The sequence below is a fragment of the Belonocnema kinseyi genome, chromosome 9 (genome assembly GCF_010883055.1).
Source record: "Belonocnema kinseyi isolate 2016_QV_RU_SX_M_011 chromosome 9, B_treatae_v1, whole genome shotgun sequence".
Classification (NCBI taxonomy): Eukaryota; Metazoa; Arthropoda; class Insecta; order Hymenoptera; family Cynipidae; genus Belonocnema; species Belonocnema kinseyi.
Window position 1 is genome coordinate 77,201,187 of NC_046665.1, and position 25,752 is coordinate 77,226,938.

The 25,752-nt window shown below is 28.7% G+C and overlaps 2 protein-coding genes across 4 annotated transcripts in view; one reads left to right on the forward strand and one right to left on the reverse strand.

The window, feature by feature from the left end:
- Positions 1-207: 207 nt before the first annotated feature.
- LOC117179904 (pre-mRNA-splicing factor 38B-like) lies at positions 208-14,352 on the reverse strand. 2 transcript variants are annotated; one of them, XM_033372103.1, is made up of 6 exons: positions 14,100-14,352; positions 12,751-13,031; positions 10,123-10,274; positions 7,704-8,081; positions 3,603-3,890; positions 208-493 (listed from the first exon to the last, which is right to left on the reverse strand). In XM_033372103.1, the coding sequence occupies exons 1-6, from the start codon at positions 14,125-14,127 to the stop codon at positions 427-429; spliced, it is 1,194 nt and encodes a 397-aa protein (XP_033227994.1). In that variant the 5' UTR covers positions 14,128-14,352; the 3' UTR covers positions 208-426. The 2 variants fall into 2 exon arrangements, with proteins under 2 accessions (XP_033227994.1, XP_033227996.1); XM_033372105.1 differs by lacking the exon at positions 208-493 and having other exon boundaries at positions 3,758-3,890; positions 7,691-8,081.
- Positions 14,353-19,256: 4,904 nt separating this feature from the next.
- The window catches only part of LOC117179678 (protein FAM122A), a 15,631-nt gene continuing 9,135 nt past the window's right edge, over positions 19,257-25,752 (forward strand). Inside the window, exon 1 of one of the 2 annotated variants that reach the window (XM_033371701.1) lies at positions 19,257-19,320. In XM_033371701.1, the coding sequence (XP_033227592.1) occupies positions 19,313-19,320 (8 nt within the window). In that variant the 5' untranslated portion in view covers positions 19,257-19,312. Of the gene's footprint in view, positions 19,321-19,919; positions 20,487-25,752 lie in introns of those variants that run through there. The other variant, XM_033371700.1, reaches the window with a different exon arrangement.

The following is a 25,752-nucleotide window of genomic DNA, read 5'->3' on the forward strand; positions in this document are numbered from 1 at the left end:
TACATTTATTTGAAACCCACAAAAAAAGGGGTAAAATTCCAAATTTGGTCAATTATTACATTTATTTGAAACCCACAGAAAAAGGGGTAAAATTCCAAATTTTATTTCAAGTATTAAATTTATTTAAAACTTTATTACTTTTCCTTAAAGATAAGTATCGAAACGGCTGTGAATGGTGATGGCATAAATAAATCCACAAGAAAGTATATAGGAAGGATAATACCTTTGTATGGTCGGGAATTTATTTTATAAAAAAACATGTAAACTACACAATTTATATGGTAAAATTAACAACAGGTCAATGCTTTCCAAAGAAGCATACGCTGTCCCAGAATGCAGTCCGGCAGAATGGCTCGGTTCCAACTTGATTTAATCCAAAAAGATAGAAATATTCACATTATCATAGACTTGTATTTCCCTAAAATTTCATCCCCTTCGTTGTCTTTCCTTTTCTCGTGCAAGTTCTGTTGCATAATCATACGGCGAAGTTCTCCTGAAAAATAAATAAATGAGACATCTATATAATAAATTAAGTATTATGTAGTAATATTACTGCAGAAAAAAGGGTAAAGAGAAAATGATAATCTACCACACTAGAGGCCTTATTAGAAGCAAAGGGATCATAAAAGAATACAATAATTAAATAAACTAAAATTAAAACCACGTCTGGCGGAAAAAATGTTACTAGAAAGGACAACATTTCGACAACTGTAATTTTTAGTTCAAACGTGTTCTTTTTTGTAAAAAATATACAAAATTTATTTTTAAAATACGATTAAAAACAAATCGATATTTTTTTCTTGTATTTATTGTAAGAAAGTAAACAAATTAATAATAAAGTATAAGTTTCTACACTTCAAAACTTTGCTTAACTTTCTGTTAACTTTTTTTTTTACTTTTTCGTAAAATTCATCTTTTTGTTTTAATTAAAATTTTATCTGGACATCCAGATCTATCAAACGTAATTTTAAATCAGAGATGTTATTTGTTATAGAAATTTTCTGTTAATTAATTCAGAGAGGGAAATGCATTTTAATGGAAAAAACCTTATGCAAAGTGTGCATAAGCCTTTTGGAAGACATTAACATTCAGTGACACAGTCATCACTGTTGCATTAATAATAAAAGCGATGTATTTTATTAAATGATGTATAAGTATATCAATTATTATCTTAAAAATAATATCAAACTTATTACAAGCAATATTTTTTGAAGGTTCCGAAATTAAATTTTGAAGCTTTTTGAGAATCTTTAAAGGTTTTAAGAAAGTAAATTTTTTCTTAAGATTGCTGGGGAAATTAAAAATTATTTTTTATTTAAATAAATTAATGTTTAGCGAAGATTTAAACGCCTTAAAAATCCATTTTTTTTTAAATTACAATTAAACAATTATATTTTGAAGGGTTTTAAAAGAATAAAAATTATTCATCAAAATTCCTAGAAAAATTTAAAAACTTGAAACTTAAAAAACTAAACTTAAAAATTAAATTAAAAAGGTTTCCAAAATTTTCAAAAAATAATCTGGAAGATTTTAAGGCAATTCCTTCAATCTAGCAGTAATTGTGAAAAATTGTAGAAAAAATTCAAAGTTAATTCTTTTTCAATTGTTAAATATTTATTTGCGGTCGACCTAGGCTAACAAATATTGAGAACATTGCAGTTACATCATTTTAAATGAAAAATATAATCTGTTCAATCGATTGCTATATATTAGAAACAAAAACTTTCAAACGTCAGGATGTATTTCTTGATAACGACTATTTATTGTTGTCTTTTAATATTCTACCATTATTTTAAAGTTTTAAGCATACAAGTTTTCTTTGTAATAGCTATCGTGTATATATGTTACTTTAAAATTATCTCATTGCAATATTCTAAATATTTGTCATCCTAGTTCGATAAAGAACAACTTTTTGAGTGCAAATAAAAATTGAACAAATGAGAAAAAATTGAACACGGCCATTGTAATTAAAAAATTTGAACTCTTGAAGATACAATTTTTTTCACTCAAATTTATAAAAACTTAACAGCAAACTAAAACACTCAAAGTAGAATTAGGTATTTTCACTTCAACCACCAACTGACTTCATTAGATAGTTCTTAAAAAATAAAAACTATTTTTCAAATACACTTATACAGAAGAAATTCCCGTAGATTCTTATATTTGTAGTTTTTTTTGTATATTCGCGTAGGCAATTACAACTAGGACAAACAGGGGCATTGCTAACATTCTCCTAGTGAACGACACTGTGCTATGAAAATGCTTTTATTAGAATTTCAAAGATATAAAATCGATACTTGTAAATGAATAAATATTGTACAATCTATGTAATTTGTATTTCAAAATTTATTCAGTACAAAATTACTGAATTTATGTTCATTAAATAACATTTTTGTTGCCACCTATAGGAGGAAATGTTGACACTATAAAAATTAGTCATGTTGTTAATTTGAAAGTCCCCTGAAAGTTAGAAGAAAAGGTATTTCTTATTTTGCAGTACTTTCAGAGGTTAGATGATTATGTTTTGCAATATAATTCAATAAATATTAGTTTCAAATTTGAGTAGATTTGATATATTTGAAATATTCTTATCATACCTTCAAAACCAGTGAACGACATTCGTATCTCTCAGTGAACGACACCCAATAGAAGGAAGTTTTTAGGGTATAATACGCATTTTTTTATTGATGCCCATGTTACTATGATTGCTATTTCCTTTCCTTATTTCTATGCAATCACCTTTCAAGAGTCTTTAATGTTCAATATCTTTTTAATTCATTTTGGATTTCCGAACTTCAAAAATCAATCAACGACACCTCCGAATCTTTTTTTTAAAAAACCCCCATAATTATACAAAATGATGTTCCATATTATTTAAAGATACTAAATTGCATAATATTTCTTACAAATAACTTTGTAATTTGTTTTAAATTCAAAATCAATGGCGGTGTCGTTCACTGGAAATATGGTGTCATTCACTGAATTTGAATAAATGATTTTAAAATAAGTATAACAATAGTTTGGCAAATAATAATTATATTACTGGGTACTTTCTGAAAACGGAAAAAATCTGCCCTTTCAGATGAATTCATCTTCGTTACCAAAAAATAAGCATATAAATTAATATTCTCCTTTTTCTACCAATTATTTTAAGGTGTCGGTAATACCCATGTTTACCCTACAATAAAATATAACAATATACAAAAAAGTACAAAATTCGTCCGAATAAAAGAAAAAAGTTGTACTTTCCTGTAATTTTTGTTGTAATTTATTGTATTTATTTGTAGATTCCTGTAAAAACCGGCTTCAATCCTTTCTACTTTTTTGTAACAAAATTTGTAGCCGGGATACTGTAGTGTATCTTAATTTAACTGAATTTTACCTCGAGAATAAAAAAATGTGTAATGCGTAATTTGTAAATAAAATTCAAAATACCTTTTCGATCATAAAGTTGTTTACTTGTTTAAAATTCAGAAAATTTAACGCTGGCGACTGAAAAAAGGGGAAATAGGTAAAAGAGGCGAAATAGGTAAGGAGGAAAAAACGGACCAAGCAGTGGGGCATTTAAATAATAAAATGTCAAAAGTAAATCATAACTTTACCTTTCTCCGTACCGATCTCGGTCACGATGACGATCCCTGCTTCGGTCCCTGTATTCCCTGGCTTTTCTACTCCTATCTCGACTCGACGACCTCCTATAATATTTATCGCGACTCGTCGATCGTCTAGAATTCCTGTCGCGATCCCTTTCCCTATCCCTGTCTCTTCCACTCTCTCGGTCCCTCTCTCTTCCTCTGTCCCTCTCTCTTCGGTCTCCCCTATCTCCTCTATCACCTCTATCCCTTTCCCTGTCTCGTTCCCTATATTTGTCTTTCCGATCCTCGTCAGACCTGTAAAATCACATACAACAAGAGAAAGCAGTTTAAAATAAGAAATTAAGGAAATTTAAGAGCACAATAAGAAAAGACGGTGTCATACTACAGGGTGACTGTTATTTTATGGAATTTTTAGGAAAAGTCAAGAAGATTTTAAATAGTTCTCGCTATATACAAGTATTTTAACATCTTTCAAGCGAATTCAAGAGATTTCCAAAGATTTTAATTATTTTAAGAAATGTTTCAACTTTCAAACGTTTTTACGGACTTTAAAAAGTTTTCAAAAATGTAAAGGCTGTTCAAGGAACTTCGCAACAATTAAGTAAAGTATTCAATATCATTTTAAATATTTCAAGGGGATTTAAGTGATTAAAAAAATGGTATGCGAAAGCAAAACATGTCATAAACTTTATTGGGATCTGAAATCATGACGTCAGAAGGGGGGTTTAAACAAAGATGGCCGGAGACAACGGGGTCACTTTGCAACTGATACATTGTGTTATTGAATTTTAATTGTTTTTCGTGCTTAGTATGTCAAAGATGTAGCTCAGCATTGCTGAAATTTGTAAATTAACGTTATCCAATCCTTCGTGTATAAATTTTGTGGAAGGAGAAAAGGTGTTACACGCTGAACACATATTATTTTATGCATAACAGCCGGATGATCAAACGAGCATAAAGCTATTTGCTTTTTCATTACAATCGCCCAGTTTGCGGTATCAGTTTTAAGTACCTTCTCCCTGCACTGCAATCTACAAAAAATAAATTTTCAGATCATAATTGCGCATGCTCAATAAAAACGATTTTGCTTCATGTATTTTGGAGAACTTGTAATAAGTTCCTATCAAAATTTTGAGGTTCTAAAATGAAACCATGGACAATCAAAATGACTCAACTGGTATATCTAAATTATTTATAAATTCAAAATATTAGAAAATATATTTTGCTTTAGAATCACTTTAACAGAACCTTTTTTAGGCAAGAGAAATTGATGAAACCTAACATCTAGGTTTTTGCTAGCCTTGCTTGAACATCCGAAAACAGAGAAAAATCTTTTACTTTTTCTTTTCCTCTGACTGAATTTCGTACCTAGATCGTCTATTTCTGTATTATCGGACATTTTTTCTTAATTTGCTGATATAAATCGTAGCATTCAAAAAATATATTTATATTCTACTCTGAATATCACCGGAATCGTACACAGTCTTTTAAAAACGACCCCGTTATTTTAGTGCCAAATTTAGCCACCAGATGGCGTGTCGCTGTATTTCAGATCGTAACAAGTATTTTCAAGGATTGTATAAGATTCAAAAGGTTTTCTAGTATTTTTTCATGATTCAAAGGGACTTAAGAGAATTTCAAGGATTGCAAGTGATTTGTTAGAAATTTCAATTTTCAATAGATATACAAAATTTGCAAATATTCATTGTTATTTCTGGAAATTGCAACCACTTCGCAAGAATGTTTCAGGTGATTTTACTGAATTTCAAGAATTCCATGCGGTTTTAAAGAATTTCCTTGCATTTTGACTGAATTGTATCAGATTTTACAATATTTTTAAAAATTCCAATGGATTTCCAAATATTTCAAAGGATCTTTAAGAAACTTCAACAAATTTCAAAGGACTTTAAAATTCCAGGAATTTTAGTAATTTTAAACTATTTTAATAATTTTCCCAGGATCTCAAGGATTTCTAATATATCAAGGAAGACCATCCAGTTTTATGCAATTTCATGGGATTTGAAAAGATTTTATAATATTTTAACGGCATAAAATTATTAATGACAAAATAGATTTCTTTTCGATCTTCAATTTAAAGGTATACACAATTTTTAATCATTTAATAAAATATTTCTAAAAATTGCAAAGAATTTCACAATAATTTCGTTCAATTTCAAATATTTCCAAGGAATTTAAAGAAATTGCGAACAACAGGTAACAAAAGATTTGATCAAATTCCATGGATTTCGGTCATTTTCAAGTAATTCAAGTTATTTCTGACGATGTTGGAGTATTTTAAAAGATTGAAAGGAATTCTAAATAAATGTTAGGAAATAGAAATAATCATAAGAGGTTTAAGAAGGTGTTAGATATTTTCAATGAGTCTAGTGGACTTCAGAGAGGGTCCAAAATTTCAAAGGATTTAAAAAAAATTTCAATTTTCAATGGATATACAACATATCTAAACATTTAATAAAATACTTCTACAAATTTCTCAAGAATTAATAGATTTTGCAGGGTTTCAAATATTTCCGAGGATTTAACAGACTTTGAAAAATTGTATGCAGTCTTAGAGAACTTGCGTGATTTTTTAAAAGAATGTTATATGATTTATAAATCTTACAAATATTTCAAAAGAATCAAAGGGATTTCCAAATATTTTCAAGGTTTCTTAAGAAATTTCAACGGATTTCATCACATATCCAGCGATTCAGGTAATTTTGAAACATTTTTAAGGCTCTTAATAAGGCGTTTTAATCATTTCCCAGAATTTCAAATGATTTTGAATACAAGTTTGATGAACTTCAAGAAATTTTAAGGAATTACACTTATATTAATCTTTTAGAATATAGAATTTTTTAAATAAAAATACACATAAGATGATGAATGTTTTTGGTAGAAAATTAATTTTTTTGTTTAAAAATTTCTTATTTTAGTTATAACTCAACTTTTTGTTTCAACATTCTTGAATTTGGTTAAAAATTCGTATTTTTTGGTAGTAAATTAATATTTTGGTTTAAAAATTCATCCTTTTTAGTTGAGCTACCTTCTTAAAACTGCATTTTTTTATTGACGGTTCAAATTTCAGTTACAAGTTTATCTCTTTGGTTGGATATTGAATTTTTTCTTGAAAATTCTTCTTCTTTTATTGAAAAATTGAACGTTTTGTTAAAATTGAAATATTTTGTTAAAAATTCGTTTTTTGCCAAAAATTATTCTGCTTTAGTTGGAAATTCAAGTTTTGGGTTGAGAATTCTTTAATTTTATTGCACATTTGTCATGTTTGGTATTAAAATCATCTTTTTGTTTAAAATTCATCTTTTTTAGTTGAAAATTAAAATTTTTGTTCAAATTGAACAGTTTTGTTAAAAATGCGTTTTTTGTGTGTTGAAAATCAATTTAATTAAGTTGAAAATTTAATTTTGGGTTTGACAGTTCTTGTATTTTATTGGAAATTCGTTTTTTTATTGTATAAAATTAAGTTTTTCCGATCAGAATTTCGTATTTTTGTTTTGACCATTTTGTCTTAAAAGTTCAATAATTTCGTTAAAAAAGTCAACAATTTGGTAGAAAATGTTTTTTTTTTTTATAATTTCAAATTATTTCTTTAAAATAAAAGTTTAACTATTCCATTTTTAATTAATAATGTACTTTTCTTAGTTTAAAAATTCAATAACAACCAGATTAATTTTTAAAGGATTTGATCTGATTTCCAAGGATTCCAATGGTTTTAAGTAATTTTAACAGCTCTCAAGGTATTTTAATAAGTTTCCCAGGATTTCAGGAAATATAAGATTTCATGAAATGTCAAGGGGTACTGCGATCGGTGCTCGATGTCTTCCAGTCCATTGGTGATTGCACCGATTTAGTCCCACGCCAGTCCGGCTCTGATGACCTTTGGCATTAAAAGAATGTCAAGTGCAACCCTGTAGTAGTAACCTCAAATAAATATTTTTTTAGCCTCCCTACGAGAAAACGTAAGAAGGTCAATCAATCGGGAAATGTTAAGTCTTTTACTCATTGACACCTGTCCTAGTAATTAAAAAGAACATTAGAACATCTGATAGTAATTAGTAACGTGATTTCATTCATACCACGTAGACGCACCTGGCTCGCCACTGGCTCGTTCTTTCTGCTTCTCCCCACTGAGCTTCACTGTCCGGAATGTGTCTTGGTTGACTCCTGGCGACACTACTATTACTATTGTATTTGCCGTGGTTGTTCAACGTGATTGGCGGCTTGGCATTTCTAGCGTTTGACGTCTGCTGCGGAAATCGCTCGCCGAGACGGTTTTCTAAATCTTTCTGAATAGGCACAGGTATTCTTGGAAACAGAGTGGAGAACCACTCAAGTTTCGTGAGAAATTGCTTCAAAATATCACCCAGTTTCATCACTTGACCACCTCCAGCCTTCACATCCATTTCCTCCTCATCTTCCAGGTACTCATCGTACCAGGAGAACAAATCAGCCGGCGGTTGTGTATATCTAGAATTAAATTTAAAGCTTTTGAAACTGCATTGCGCTTATTCAAATATTAATTAACTTCTTTAAGCGGGGAAACCCCTTTAGACGCCCGAAAATGAGTAGTTTTTAATGAATTTTTTTAAAGGCCATAAAATAATCGCATCATTTTTAAATTTTAACATAATTTTATTTTAAACTTTGGGTATTAAAAAAAAAACAGTATAAAATGAAAATTAAGTAGGCTTTTTAATAAAATGTTCAAATTTTTGACTATTTTCTCGAAAATTTTTACCCCAAGAAAGTAAAGCAGTAGCAGTTTAAAAAAATTAAGTTTTGGGATAATCGAGTTTACCTGTCTCACTAGTTCATAGTATGTGGTCCCGGTGCTCTCGATTATGTGCGATAACTCCTTAAATATTTCATATTTCGATTTTTCCTTTTTCCAGTATATTCGCAATATATTGTACTTTCGAAATATGTGAGAAAAAAATCGATTCGTTGAAAATTGTAAAGGTTTTTCTCACCTGAATTAATCTTTTAGATCGAAAATTATTAAAATTTAAGAGCAAACAACATGACAACATTATTTTTATGATTAAATACGAACACACTTTTCAAAATGTACCAATAATAACTCTACAAGTTTAAGATTACATTTTTAGAATTTACATATGTAAATATTGTAAACTGTGAAAATGGGAAATTTCAATCGAATTTTCTTTTTATCGACATTAATAATGTTTACTGATAATTGAAATTAACATAATTAAACCAAATTATAAAAGTTTATTTTTAAAGCTAGAAAATGATGCACTTAGTTTCGTTAAAGTATTTATAAAAATTGTGTCATAAAAATATCTATTTTTAAAAATAAGTCGAATATTTGCAACGCTTTATATAATAAAGAATAGGGTTTATAGAATAAGTACATTAATAAATAATGTTTTTTCAGTTCAGTTTTTTGTCAACTATTATCAAAGTGAACAAAAAGGACAAATTATTTTATTAATATTCATTGAAAATTCATGTAAGCAATAATTTACGTTAAAACAAGATTGATTGCATATTTTCAATAAGATTTATGCTCTTAATGTCGATAAAATTTTTAATTTGTCTTACAATGCAAGAATTTTCGTTAATTATTTTTAAATTGAACAAAAAGATTGCGATATTTAAAAACAATTGTAATGAATTTGAACAGTTTAAACATTTTTTCTAACAACTTTTCTAATAATTTGCGTTAAAATAAACAGTTCAATTGCATATTTTTGCGCATTATCTCGATGAAATTTTAAATATTTCTTATATTGCAACACTTTTTTGTCAATTATTTTCAGCGTGAACAAAACAGTTTGCGACCTTTAGAAACAATTATAATGAATTTAAACTGTTTTGATAATAATAAAATTCATGTTCCGAATAACTTTCATAAAAAAAAAGAAGTTTAAATGCATATTTTTACTCATTATCTCGTTGAAATTTTAGATTTTTCATATAGTGCAACACTTTTTTATTTATTATTTTCAAAGTACACAAAAAATATTGCGATCTTTAAGAACAATTGTAATGACTTTAAACTGTTAAAAAATTTTGTTACCAGAATTTCAATAAATTTTGGTATCAATATTAATTGAAAAAGTTGAAAAATAATACAGATAAAAATATGCAGCGTTGCAATAATAATGCTCCATAAGAAAATCATCACGGCCAAAAAGCTTTGCACAAATTACATGCCTTTAATTTAAAATGAGCTCTAAAAATCGTTCTTTGCCAGATCTTTATTAATCACTTGTCATTTAATATAGTATAAAATTGCACTTTCTAAGGGCAATTCGCCTAATAAAAATTTCAACCAAAAACAACAAACTTATACCCCATTATTCCCGTTTATCACAAAGTAAAACCTTGATGAATTTGCAGTCTAAAAGCCGTAACACTTAATCCTATGGCAAAAAAACCTAAACAGCCGTTTTCGGTCGCGGTCATCATTTCCGTCGTTTTTTATTTGAAAGTGCTACGGGGCTGGTCTAAAGCAAAGGTTTAAGTTTACAAATTTACTCACCTAATATACATGAATCCTAGTGCTCGAATATAGGGAGAGTCAGGATGGTTGATCAGACCATTTAACTGCTTCCTGGTGAGCCTCAGAGTAAATAATTTGTACAGAAGGCAATAAGCCGTTGAGACGATTCCGCCAGCTCCCACGCCTCGTACCTTGAATGAACCGCTAAATTTACAACACCTGAATCAATTAATTAGGCTCGCAATTAAAGCAAATACTACTGACCGAGAGCGTGAAACTCGGTAAGTATATAAAATTTGCGTTAAGTACGAATCCTCCAAATTCATTGACACAGAAACAGACATAAATCGGATATAAAAATAAAATACAGTAAAACCTCGACAATACGAATTTTCGGCAATTCGAACTTTTCCCTCCTGACGAGGCCACACAATTTTTAAACTTCGATAATTCGAGCCATTTTTAGATTCAGGCTGCTAGTCAGTAATTTCCATAAAAATAGTTGTTTTATAACACGCGATTTAAATTTCAAAATATTCCTTTCGATATTGTTGATACTTATTAACATTGAAGTTTTACTGTGCTTCGAGAAATTACTCGGGGTTGCTATAAGCCCCCAAATTCGAAATTCTCCGGCCCATTTTTTATTTTCCCTCATCTTTCTAAATTTTTATTTTATGTATAAAAAGAACCTTACATCTAGGAGATCAATAATGTTGATACAAAAAAAAAAGATTGTTTCTACATTAATTTTAAACACTTTTAGTGATAACAGTCATGGGCCAGCTAAAAAGTATATAAGCCATACGTAAAATACATGTATTTTCAAGTAAATAGTTCACATTGAAACCTCAAAATGATAAGTTTTTGAACCCAAAATGAAAGAACTAAATTTTCAGTTTAAAAAATTAATTTTTAATTAAGAAAAAAGTAATTTTGTTACAAAATAGTTACATTTTCAACGGAAATGATAAATTTAAGCTAAAAAATAATTTGTAACCAAACAGTGAAAATTTCAATCCAAAAGATGGACTTTCTATCAAAAAGACAAATTTTGAATAAAATACATGAAGTCTAGAATGGAAAAGATAATGTCTTAACCAAAAACAGTATAGTTAAAATTATAGAAAAAAATGTTGCGAAACAACACAAATTTTCACCTAAAACACATTAATTTTCAACCAAATAAAAAAAAAATCAGTGAAATAGTTCAGTTTGCCATCAAACAGATGAATTTTCCATCACAAAAGGTAAACTTTCGGCCTAAAAAGATTCATTTTTAGCCAAATAAATGGATTTTAAATACAAATATTTTAATTTTTAAAGGAATTTTCTATCTAATAGTTCAATTTGAAAAGATTCAACATTTTAATATTTTAAAAACGGCTTTAAAAAGACAATTTCAAATCAGAGAGAACACATAAAAAAGAAATGAAACGTCCCGAAAGTAATGATATCTATGTAAATAAGCTTTATCTTAAAACACAGCAATTTGACAACAAACAGTTGAATTTTCAACTTGAGTAGACACATTTTCAACAAAACGTGGAATAGTTAAATTTTCAGTAAAAAAATAAATATTGAGCCAAAAAAAAAAAATTTTGACAAAATAGTTCAATTGGAAACTAAAAGAAAGGGGTTTCAACTAAAATGATGAATCATCAACCAAATTAATTTTTAACAAAGTAGTTGAATTCTGAACAAAAAAAAAATGAATTCACAACGAAAAATATTTTACTTGATATTGCAATAAGCAAAAAAAAAATTTTAAGCCAAAAAAACAGTTGAATTTAACTAAAAAAGTCAAATTTGTAACAAAATATTTGAGATTGAAATCTCAAAAAGATAAATTGTTGAACCAAAAATGCATGAACTAAATTTTCAGTTAAAAAATTAATTTTTAATTAAGAAAAAAGTAATTTTGTTAAACAATAGTTACATTTTCAACGGAAATGATAAATTTTCAAGCTAAAAAATAATTTGTAATCAAATTGTGAAAATTGAAATCCAAAAGATGAATTTTTTTACCGAAAAGAAAATTTTTCAAGTCTAGAATGGAAAAGATAATGTCTTAACCAAAAACAGTATAGTTAAAATTATAGAAAAAATGTTACAAAACAACATAAATTTTCACCTAAAATGAATTAATTTTCAACCAAATAAAAAAAAATCAGTGAAATAGATCAGTTTGCCATCAAACAGATGAATTTTCCATCACAAAAGGTAAACTTTCGGCCAAAAAAGATTCATTTTTAGCCAAATGAATTAATTTTAAATACAAATATTTTAATTTTTAAAGGAATTTTCTATCTAATAGTTCAATTTGATAAGATTCAACATTTAAAAAAAGGCTTTAAAAAGACAATTTCAAATCAGACAGAAAACATAAAAAAGAATTGAAACGTCCCGAAAGTAATGATATCTATGTAAATAAGCTTTATCTTAGAACACAGCAATTTGACAACAAATAGTTGAATTTTAAACTTAACCAAAAATTATAGTATTATTTTGTAGAACTTCTGTAAAAATAATTCGAAAGTGAGACTAGCTACTATTTTCTAATAACTAGAATAACGTGTTTTAAAAACGTTGTGTAGTTATTTTTTCCTTAAAACTAATTATAAGGAGAAAATAACAAAGCAAACTTGTTTTAGAAAACATACTCACACCTCCACACATGCCGGTTTGACCCGCAGTTTTTCGACTGCCTTTTTCCCAAGGTTCTAGGTGATTTACTTTGTAGTAAATTTCGTCGATGACTTCGTGGTAAGTTTTCAACTCGTAGAGGTTGACTTTGAAGTAATGGGACGACTGTATATTTGTTAAAATCAGGGGATTCAGATTCATGGTCCTCTCGTTGCCCCATAGTGGCAAAATGTTTGACTTCTTTTCTTTTGGATTTGACTTTCGATCCTCCTCGCATCCACTGGAATTATTCCACGGCGAACCTATCCACATGAGGATTAATTTTATTTAAAAAATATTATTATATAAAAAATAGAAATATTTCTTTCGGCGTTAAATTATCAACATTTCTAGGTTGCTTTCAAAAATCGCAAGCCTGTAAAAGAACCTCGTAATATCGTAGGCAGGTATGCTTTATTTTAATTTTATCATGTTCACTTTTAATACCATGTTCGCTTTAAAAACAAATATTCCTTGAGGATTTATGCAAATATACTAGTTTTTTATTTGTACGGTTTTACTGATCTCTAACAGTTTAAGTGAAAACAATTTCAAAATGTACAAAATAATTTTTAACTCTGAAAGCAAATCTTAATTTATAAATAAATAATGAACGATATTGAGTCCATTCGTTCCATTTTAGTGCTTTTTTTTGCCACTAGGCCTTTTTAATAATTCTGTACACACTCTGAGAAAGTCACTGATTTAAGAGCAACAAAAGCCCTCTTCTGTATATTAATTGTATTACCATGATATTATTACCTCAAGGTGGAACAAACGTTTTGTACTGTCTCATTTTAACAACAGGCAGTCACTCTGTTATTGATTTATACGGAAAAGTCTAAAGCGTTCTCAGGAAATAAAAGTGAATAATATTGATTATCAAACGATGCGGAATTTTCCACTGCAAATTGAATGTTGCGTTCGCTGAAGTTATACACAAGTTAAAGAAAGTAAATTTTTACAATTACAAATACAAAAAGCTGGAATTTTCGGAGCAATACTGTTAATTGGAGCACGTCAAATTAGAGATGAAACTTTTTAAAGAATAAAACTTTATTTGACGACCGTAAAAATAGAAAGACTCAAATCAGAAACTACTCTTTCTTTTTACTTCAGAAATTTCACTACCATGAAATTCACACAAATTAAGAATATTGCAGTCAAACTTCGACATTCGATGTTGATTACGAAATTATAGGTTAGTTACGGAAGATGTCAGAAAAATAACGTAAAAAAGTTTTTATATCGCAGAAAATACATAAAACAAGTAAAACGTCCCAAAATAAGTGATTTAAACTGAAAAAGAAACTTTCTATATGCTTACTTACCGTCAGCACCTTCCTCTTGGGCTTGCATTTTTCCGTGTTTTCGTTATCGCACTGCGGGCGTGTACTCAACGAATTAACTCCCAATCAGAAAATAAATACGTACTTATAAGTAATTAGACACATTTTTCCGTTTTAAAGCAGCAAAGTAGGTAGTTCTAATGAATTCTAGATTTTCCTAAAATTACCGTTTGCGACAAATATCAGACAAACTGACGTCAATCCTTTGGTTCGGCTGTTTTTCTCGACATGAAACATGAAATTCTGACGTGCGTATGCGCACAATGAAAGTAACACGTCGGGTTTGGAACAAACTTCAAACTTTTGCCGATAGATAGACTAAGTATCGATTCCAATTTAAATATTTGGCGCTAAACTATATGGTAACAGCTTTTCAGAAAATTATTTTTGTATATCACAATATGTACAGAAGTTTCAATCTAGTTTTGAAAAGAAAGGAGATTTCAAAAATCACAAAGAAAAACAGTTTTTAAAGAAAATCCATATGAAGCAAAAAACTGAAAAACGTCTGTTTGAATCTTTGTCATCATGCGCGGCTCGCAAGTTTCAGCGCACCTAGGGCGCGCGACTGTTGGTTCTCGCGCTTTATTATGTGTGTTTTATTCGCGGTACGCGCTTGGTTTTTGTCGTTTTTTTATTTATCTAATATTTGTACAAAAGACATCGTCAACTGTAATCTTGTGACTGTGAATTCTCTTCTGTTAATGCTCCTTCAGCTTTAACGAACACATTCTCATTACGTATCTCGTGCTTCGCGCTCGATTTTATCAAAAATGTACATTTTTCTACATTATGTTCAACACCATTATCTTAAATGTAAATTATATTTATTTCTGTACCTCAGTCGGTTACTGCTTATCCAGTTATTGCAAAATAATATATATTTTTATTTTGGATGATTAATTTATTATTTGCTTCTTATTTTACACAAATTTTTACGCTCAGCTATCTTGAAAAAATATACCTTTTTTTATCATTTGTATGAAAAATTGTTATCAAACATTTTATTGCAACTTGTGTCGTTTTTTCATGAAATTAATTTGTTTACTTTCAATTTTTTTACGATTTAAACTAAAAATACCCATCTTAGCGTAACGTAGTTTCAGGAAAATTTGTAGATATAAATTAGGCGGAAAATTTCGTTAAATAAAATGTTATTGTTGTTTGTGTCGTTTTTTCAAAAAAGTTAATTTTTGTATTATCAATATATTTTTATAACAAGAGTTTATGATAACACTTGTAGCTCTTTTTTTGTTGAAGAACTTTTGTCGTTTCATTTTTTTGTCTCCTGTGTCTTTTTTGTTTTAAATTAAATTATATATTATTAATCTTATTTTTTATGATTAAAAGAAAATCTACTTCTTCTATCTAAAAATTAATGATAATAAATTTGAAAATCCTTTTTGGGTGAACATTCTTTTTCTATTATTTTTTGTTCGTACTTTGTGTCGTTTCTCGAAAAATTTTACTTTTTAATTTTTAATGTTAATTTTTACGTTTCAAACAAAAACTGCACGTCCTATCGAAAAATGATTGAGGATAAATTTGTAGCTTTTGTTCGGGAGAGCAACTTTTGTCCATTCATTCTTTTCATATCTTGTATATTTTTATCGCAAATGGAATTTTTTATTTATCCTTATTTTGTGTGCAATAAAAATTTGGATTTTCGACTTTTCGAAGAAATGAAAAAAGTTGTTATGATAATCTTGTAAGGCTTTCAAAAAGCAACGCTTTTCTATTCTTGACTTTTTTATCGTGTCTTGTTTGACTTAAAATTTTAATTTTTGTTTTTTGGATTTTGAAAATGCTGTGCTATGAATAGCCGTTTATAGAATTTTGTCGTTTGTCCAAAGATTAAATGTATTATTTATTTTTTATGATTGAAGAAAAACTACGCGTTCCATGAATATAATGATTCATCACAAATTTATAGATCTTTTTGGAATGATCAACTTTTGTCTAATATTCATTTCTTTCGTACCTTGCGTCGTTAATCAAAAAATTTAATTTAGAAAAAATTTTTAATGTTGTTTTCAAGATTAAAACAAAAACTACACACCCTATCAAAAAGTGATTCATAAGAAACTTGTAGATCTTTTTTTGGGTGCACAATTTTTGTTTTTTGATTTATTTCGTATCTTGAATATTTTGACTGAAAAATGAAGGTTTTGATTTTTAATTATTTGATGTGCGATCAAAATTTGAATTTTTAAGTTTTTAAAAAATGTCAAAAAGTTGCAATGAGAATCTTGTAGGGCGGTCAAAAATCAACGATTTCGTTCTCTTGACTTTTTTTCATGTCGTGCGTCGTTCGACTAGAAATTTCATTTTTCTTTGATTTAAAACATTTTAAAAATACTACAACTCTGATAATTTTCTCGTTATCAACAAAATATCGTAAAGATAAATTGTTTGAGTTTTCGAGTATTATGAATAACCGCACATAGAATTTTTGTATCTTGAAAAAAATGGTATCGAGAATTTTGAAAATGTTCCAACTTTTTGAATTTTCATCCAAAATAGGTGACAAACGAACCTGGCCTTTTATTTCTGACACTAAAAGAGTGTACCGAAGAGCAACCCCATCTGTCAATTCTTTCGAAAGTTAACGTGCTAACAGACAGACATGCAGCCAAATTCGCAAAACCCTGTTTTCGGGTCCAGAGGGTCTCAAAGAGTGCAAATTTGATAAAAACAGCGGGCGAGGGGAGGGGGGGGGGGATTGTATACAAATCTAATACCTTCTCTGATGAGCAGGTATAACTTAGAGAATCATTTAGATTAAATAAGTAAAGTTTCAATATTTTCGATATCTTCTAAAAGCACGCGACTCGGATCGACTATAAAAGGCTTGAAAAATCACATTGGTCCACAAAATTATAAAATTGTTGCATGAAATAGCGATTGACATAATAACTTTATTTATTGATATTCAAATATTCTTTGCACAATCAAAATAAAGTTTAAAGTTAAAACATTTTTTTAACAACAGTCATTCAGTTGGAAGAATTCCATAAATCTGGGTTTCAAATGTTCTATGTGACTTGTTAAACATGTCATTCTGAATTATTTTCAAATGAGAGAAATTGATGGTTTCCATTCATTTTGAACTATGGGAAGGTTCATTTTGAAATATATTGTATTATCGCAACGGTTTAAAAAGCGATTGACTATAAAACCCAAAAGATTAATATTCAATCAAATAACTCAGTTAAAAAAATACTCTGGAACCTGGATTTCCGCAAACTATATTTATATGTCATGCGTGAGAAACAGCATTAGGGTGTTGAACTCTCAGCGCATTAATTGCATCAGGTTGCGTCATGCGACCAAATCGAAGATAAATTTAAATGGTTCATGGCGCCCTGCCTATTTACGTTTGGAGACCCTGGATTTGTGTCGAAAGTCACTGCGGGCGAGGTCCGCAAACGTGCACAAATCCAGGTTACAATGTATAATAATTTTGAACCGAGCAGTTAACAACTTTTAAGCAAATGAGACGTTTTCAAACAAATAGTTCAAATTTAACTAATAAGTTACTTTTAATCGGAAAGTTTAATTTGCATCCAAATAAGGTAAATGTCCCAGTAATCTTGACGGTTTCAATAATCGCTCGGCACCACGGTTGCATACACAGCAGTAGGAGTCCGAACTCCGATGCTATTTCGAGGTCGAAAATCGAACGAACCTCTCTCTCTATGTCCATGCGTTCTAGAAAGAAGTCCGTTCGATTTTCGACACGGTATCGGAGTCCCATTGCTGGTCCGGAGAATCTCCTGAAGGGGGAAGTTCCCTTATTGAAGCTTCCGGTTAATTACAAAAATTGCCAATAGGGGATGTAATAGTAAAGTAGTGACGGTTAAAATTGAAATTTGGATTTGATAAAATCAATATTTTGAACATGTATTTAATCATTTAAATAATATGGAATAATTTTTAAATTTATTCAAAGTAATATAGACACAGTAAAGCTTAAACATTATAAGATTATAAATAAATTTAATGAAATATGGACTTTTGAAAATATGAAACAAAATAATGCAACGAGATATGTTAATATTTATAATTATGTTTGAATTAGAATGTCAGAAATTTAACCAAAGTAAATAATCTCGATAAAAACTTACTGCGATAAGCAAAGTTGCAGATTGAATGCTTCGTAAAAATATTTTCTGATCAAGATTCAAGATTCTGGTTGTGTCAGTGTCACTCCAACTTTAAAGCTAGAAAACTTGGTTACGTTTTCAAACTTTGTACTACTCGAGTAGTGTGCCATGTCGCGTGGTGGCAGGATCGTGAAACTTTTTGGTTTAATATATGCATATAAGGCATGGACATAGGAAATACGGGACTAGGCATGCCGTTCTAATTTGGGCGAGCGGGGTTGAATCCACGGGAGAGGGGAGAATTCCATGAGTGGGGAGAGCCGCCATCTAACGATGTGCCATTTGATTATGCGCACGAGCATTTTTGCTGACAATCTGTGCATGGAAATATAAACATGTGAGCGCTGCCATGTTTGTCGCGGGACATCAAAAGGTGGCGGACCTCCCCCTTCATTGCATCAATCCCGCAATAGCATGTCTAGCCCCTTGTTTCCTATGTCCATGATGTAACGGAACTTTCCTCACCATGAGAGCCCCCGCACCTGTGTATGCGACAGTGGTAAAAAACGAAAAAAGTCGAGTAGCCACAGTTTTCTTCAAAATTTTGAAAAGATTCGCGTTTTTTGAAACCGAACTATAAAACATTTTTCTTAAATTTAAAAAATGAAAGAATAACTTTCTCAGCATGAGAAAGAATTTTTCTTTTCTAGGTTAAGAAAATTCAAAAATTGGGATTTGGCTGGGATGAAGGAATTTTGATAACATAAAAAAATTGACCATTGACTTCATCTTAAGTGGACTAAATTTAAAATGTTCCAGAACTCAGGTGAATTTAGGTAGTTTAATTGCGATTGACCCAAATTTAAATAATACATTTTTTTCGCAAGTTAAGATAAAATAATTTTTGAGTTAATTTTAGGCTAAACTTAACGTACTTTGTGATTTTTCCCCTATCGCTCTGTATGATAGAAATTGTAAAAATTGCAACCGCCAAAACAAAATGGAATCACGTGACTTGAAAGTTGACAGGGATTCTCAACTGTTTAAGACAAAGCGCAACTGGCTTCTTACCAAATTTTTGATAAAGAGATGCAAAGGTATGCCGAAGTCCTTTTCGGAAGTAGGCTTTCCAAATATTAAAATTGTTTAATGTCTAGTTGTTCTAGTGTGCGGAGTTATCCGTGGTTCTAGTGTATAAATAAAAAATTAGAAAAAGTGTGGTTATGTCACCATGTGTTCTTACGAAGTGTAGATTACTTTCATAATACTGTATTACCATGAATATATTTTTTAGAGATTGCCGCTAATAACTTTTATGTAAAACTCCTTGAACAACAATCTATTTCTTAATTCCCACGGTTGATGTTGATTTTTTGAGATTCACTCATACCTAATTATTTGAGAATCCCTGATATCTAAGTCGTGATTGGCGGAAAATCAGGCCCCTTAACGTCACAAGGGCCATCCAATCGACATCGTTAGAAAAAATTCAAATTTCAAAAATGAATTAAAAATAGTAAACAAAATGCAAAAAATTGTATTTTGACTAATATGAAATACTTATTTTATGAAATGTACGACATTTCGATATTGCAGGATTAAAAGTGGTAAAAAATTTCATAACTAGTCCCTGGCAAATATATATCGCCTCTAGCCGGGGTCGTATTTCTGCATTACCGACAGAGGCGTTTACTTGATGCCTGATTTGCAAGTGTGTAAAGTGTGTTTCAGTTCCCAGCCCGGTTTTCTAGCTTCGCAGAAAGTGTAGTCGAGGATTCGGCCGTTTTTCGACATTTTTGTTATAAACGAACGCCGCGTTATTCGTTATGAAGTCAATCTCCCAGTTCTCTTATGTTTCGTCGATGTTCTTGGTTAATCCGGGTCGTTGGAATTAGTGAGCAGGGCGAATCAGAAATTCAGATGCGTGCCAGGAGCACTCGTGCGAACACATGTTGTGGAATTCGTAAGTTGTCATTAGCAGGACCTTTTTTCCAACAGTGGAGCTGATTTTTCTCGTCAGGTTGGGCTTTCCGTGGCTCCCGGTCATTCTCAGCTGCTGCGGTAAACACTCTTTTAGCGGATACCAATGTGCCTCTTTCTCGCGAATACTACCTTCAGAGATCTTCATGAATGTCCAGAACACTGTGACAGCCATGGATGTTGACTGTCCGATAGTTAGTCTTAAACGGTCCAGCAGTGCTCCTATGATTAACGAAATCAGTGCCACTATGTCTATTACCTCTCCGTCTACGTCTGCTCCAAGGTAATTGCATTTTTCCTGCCTCTCGATCAACCCCGCGACTTGTCAATTTCGCAATTGCTTGATATTTAAGTTCCCACTATTTGCCTTTTCCTATCCTTTCCTATACGTGCCGATTCTATCCTGCAACTTATTTTTTTCACCCGGTATTTCCATTTCTCCATTTTTCAAAATTCTTAATGACTTCATAGTAAGTTATGTACTTTCTATTTTTAAGAAGCTGATTAACTCTGAGTGGATATCAAAACACTAGACCACTCAAAATTTAATTAGATTTACTTATCAGTTTTAATTAAGGATTTGCTTCAAGGATTTGTTTTCAAAGCTGCTTTTATACTCACGCTAACGTGAACTGATATTTAAATTATTTCAAATTGTACAGTTTAAAAACGAAAACCTTTTATTATTTGACCGGCTCGACATTCAGAGTCTCGAAGTAAAGCGTTCAATTTTGCTAATTTCAGCTTTATAATTTTGAATATTTCTAGTTTAGAATTTTAATAGTTTTAATTTGTTAACGAAAATTTTAAACGAACTGTCCGTCGTTGCGGAATTTCCGGCTAACGTTACGGAAAATTCCATAATACTAGTCCTAGCGCTATGCTTGATCGGTTTTACTTTTACGTTAAATTCTGTAATACTGGTCGACGCGAATTTTTAACGTAAATGTTTAAAAATTGGCTAAAAATGGTGAAAAATTTCAAGTTTTTGGAGAAACCAAATTAAAATGCCTAAAGATTTTAAATAAATATAGTGAACCGTTACAATTGAATCGTTTATCGTATAAACAAATTCATTTGAAAATATTAATATCTAAATAATTAAAATGATATGCATGCCGGCTGAAAATAAATAAAATATTGAAAGGTTTGGATTTACAATTTAAACGTTAAACATTTTGACACTTCAAATTTTAATTGTTCGAAATCGTAAAATTTGAAATAAAAATCCTTTATAGTTAAATATTTTTAAAGTTTGTATGCCATGTTAATAGTATTCAAAATTATGTAATTTTAAAAAGAAATTCTACTCAAAATCGCACTTTTAGGTTAAATATTATTTAGGGGAGACCACCCTAAAGTATATAATCATTAATTTAATAATATATAAATTGTTCAGAATTAAATGATTTTTAATTGAATGTCTCAATAATTGAAAAAAATTCAAGAATAATTTCAATGAAACATTATAAATTAGAGAATTTCAAATTATCGTAGAACTTAAAATTCAGGAAAATTAATCATTGTTTTAAATTTGAATCACTAAATTTTGTATATTTTAAGTTTTGAATTTTTGTTGAAAAATTGTACTTTGAGGGCCTAGAAATAAATTGATTAATTTGGGTGGTTTTTGCTTTGTCATTGTGAAATTTTAAATGTTTTGCATCCGAAAATCTAAACGATTTTTCAATGAAAATGTTTAGTTATATTTTGCTAATCGTTTCAAGTTTTTGAAAACCCCAAATTAAAACCCCTTAATATTTGCAACCATTAGAGTTAGTCATTTATCGAACATATCCAGTTATAAAATTAATATTTAAATTATAAACTCTATATGCGTGCTACCTGAAAATAACTGCAATATTGAAAAAAAATTGGATTTAGAATTGAAACTTTCAACATTTTGTCACTGTAATTTAAAAATTGGAATAACGTCATGTTATTAAAATACAAAATTATTTTGTTATAATTTAAATAACATAAAATTATATAATTTTAAAAAGAAGATCTTTACTCAAAATTGTAGTTAAAGATTAAACATTAGAGATGGTCTTCCGTAAATACATTTTTCAGAATTAAATAATTTTCAACTAAAAGCCTTAGTAACTGAAAATAAGTTCAAATTAAAAAAAAAAAATTAAAGAATAATTTTGATGAAAATTATAAATCAGAGAATTTCAAATTGTCGCAGTGAATAAAATTGAGGAACTATTAATTATTTGAAGGTTGTATGTTTTTAGTTTTGAATATGTAGTAGTCGAAGTATTTCTTGATGGCCTCAAACATGTTGAAGTTTAGACGCTTTAAATTGAGGGTGGCCGCTGGACCGGGAAACCGGGAATTATATGTGACCGAGGAAAACCGGGAATTATATGTGACCGAGGAAAACCGGGAAGTGACAGTGAATTAATTTTTTTACCGGGAATTTTACAAAATTTGTAGAATAAAAATATTGTCCAACTTTGATTTCAACCGTTATTAAATAATTTCCTAAATTGTGATTTTTATAAATTATTATATCATTTAGTTTAGAATGCTTAATTCGAAAATCTTTCACTTAAAAAATTTTCCATTTTAAATTTTTAATTCATAAGCATATATAATAATTTAAAGAATTTGAAAATGCAGTTTTAAAGGTTAAAAAAATAAAAAATTAGAAGTTTTTAAATTCGAAGAGTTTTTTTATAAAAAACACGGTGGCCACCGGGCCGGGAAACTGGGAATTTTACGAATTTTCAGAAGAAAAATCTGCCCAAGTTCGATTTTAACAGTTTTTAAAATAATTAAAGTGCAGCTTTGAGGATTTAAACAATTAAAAATTGAAAGCATTTGAAGTTCAAAATTTTTGATAAAAAATAGTTTTATTTTATCAACTGTAAATATGAATAAATTATTTTTAAAATGGATCTGTACTCTAAGTATAGAAATCTGAACAATAATTGATTTGACCAAACAATTCTAGATCCGTTCAAAATTTGAGAATTTCCAGATTGTAACTGTTTCAATCCGAAAGTTTTGATAAGAATTAAAATTAATATATAATTTTTTCCGATAATTTTATATTTAAATAAAAATGTTCATGATTCATCAATAATATATTTTTAATTCATAGTTACAGGTATTCCTTTATATTATTTTTTATATTAAATTTAATAAATACATTTATTAATGTAATATTTTTATTAATTTTTTCAGCTATTAAAAAATGTAAACGTGCGTTTTATTATTTTCTACTTAAAAATAAATCTATAATAATATAGTCATAATTAAAGGTTTTAATTAAATTTAAAATACTGTGAGTCTAAATTATTTAATTTTTATCCCAATTAATTTGAAATTTCTTAATGTAGAAAAATAATATGTATTTAATATTTAGCAATATTTCACTGTTCAATTAAGACGAGTAAATTGAAAGCAAATATTTAAAAGAAAACAATTTGAAACTGCATTGTTTTACAGAGAAAGCTTTGAATCTTTAGATTTTCGAAGAACTTTTAATCTTTCAGCGTTAAAATTTTAATTGTTCTATTGAAAAAGTGTTTAATTTATAAGTGAATATGTTAAATTTTGACGCATAAATAACCATTGAACACTTATTATTTGTAGAAAAAATTTGAGTAATTTTAAGAGATATGTAGAAGTTTTGAAAAGATTCAAAATTAATCAAAAACTTGAAATTATTTCAAGTAATTTAAACGAAGTGTGTTAACATTTTTTTCAGGACTTTCAAATATACTTTAAAATTAATCGAAATTTTCCTACAATTTTTGAAAATCCAGTAAATTAAATAAAATCTTTAAAATCCTCCATGGTCTTCTTTGATCATTTTTTAAATCTCTTAAAATCTTCTTAAACTTTCTGTTGCAATAATTTTTCAAAGTGAAAAATCATTTTCAATTTTCCTAAGAATTTTAAGAAAATTTTTATTCTTTAGTAGTCTTTCACAATTCTTCAAAAAATTCTAATTTTTTTGTTTGAAATCTGCAAAAATCTAAACTTTATTTTAAATTCGACTGTAAGTATTTCAAATTATTTCAAGTTCTAAATTTAATTCGAATCTTTTTAAAGCTTCTAAATATCTCTTAATATCACTCTAATATTTTTACAAATAATAAGTGTTCTATTGTTATTTTTAAATTCAAATTTTTTTTTAATTTGCAGCATTTTCTAAAAGTTATAGAAAAAATTCAATTCATTTTGAAATATATTTAAAAGTTCTGACAAAAAATTCAAAAATGATTTTGAATTTGGAAAAATTTTAAACCACTTCTAGATTTTTGCAGATTTTGAAATAAAAATTGAAATGAAGGATGCCTAGACTATTTAAAATAAAAATAATTTAACTTCTAATTTAAGAACTGTTAAGTTAAAAACATTATTTTTTAATTTTTAATGTGTCTAGTTTAAAATTTCTTAAAATAATATAATTTTGAAAATTTTCAAGTTCATTGATTGAGTTTTTGATTTAGAGCATTGAAAATGTTAACGTGGATTTATATTTTTGGAACGTAATCTGAATCTTTGAACTCTATAATTTATAAAAGTTCTAAATTTTGCAGTTTTGATTTTTTAAATTTCATTGGCCGTGCAAAATGTTTGCGAACCGGGAAATGAGCGGGGATTTTTTTCTTCGATTAAAACGGCCACCCTGAAATTGTAAATGAAATTTTAAACTAAATTTTTAGTTATATTTTGCTAAAAACTTTAAGTTTTCATAAAAATCAAATTACAACGCTTTCAAATTTAAAGCTATTAGATTTAAGTGTACAAATATTTAAAATATTTTCAAATTTATCAGTTTTAAACTTTGAAGTCTGTTTAAAGCTATAAGCTCCATATTATTAACCGTTAAATTTATAATCTCAAATTAAAAAATACTTTTCGATGCTTCAAATGTGGGGAATCATCAAATCAATAATTTAAGTATTTTAAATATCTAAATTAATACTGTAAAGAGTTGGGACATGCAGTTTTAAAAGGTTGTAGAAAATGTTAGAAAATTCAAATTTTAATTTTTTTGTTCGTTAAATTTCTAATAAAGTTAAGTTCTTCGTATCAGTATAGTTTTATGAAATCGCGACACGTTAGCGTAGGTTTAGCCACACCATTGTTTAAATTCTTGCAATTTACTCTACCGGGTGTCCAACAGTCAGAGAAGTCAGAAAGTCATATAAATGTAAGGTAAATTAATTGATTATGGAAAAATTGCGGAATTTTTTTACAACTTTTCTTTATTAAGTTTTATCTATACAAGTTCTTGCATTGTTCAAAAAATAAAATAATTAAAATATGCAAACATTTAATTTAAGTATGAGAATGTCAAACTGAAATTCAGAAAAATCTCTTCAGTCCATTGGCACGTTTTGCCAATAATTTTTATTTTTAATTGAAACGTTCCAAATTGTATGCTTTCAAATTTAAATGATTAAAAAATGAATCATTTAAAATTGTACACAGTATAGTTAAACATTTTTAAATGCTTTACAATTATTTTTATAAGCTTTGTCCGCTTGAATACTGTAAGTGTAATTGTTTAAGGCTTGTTCACT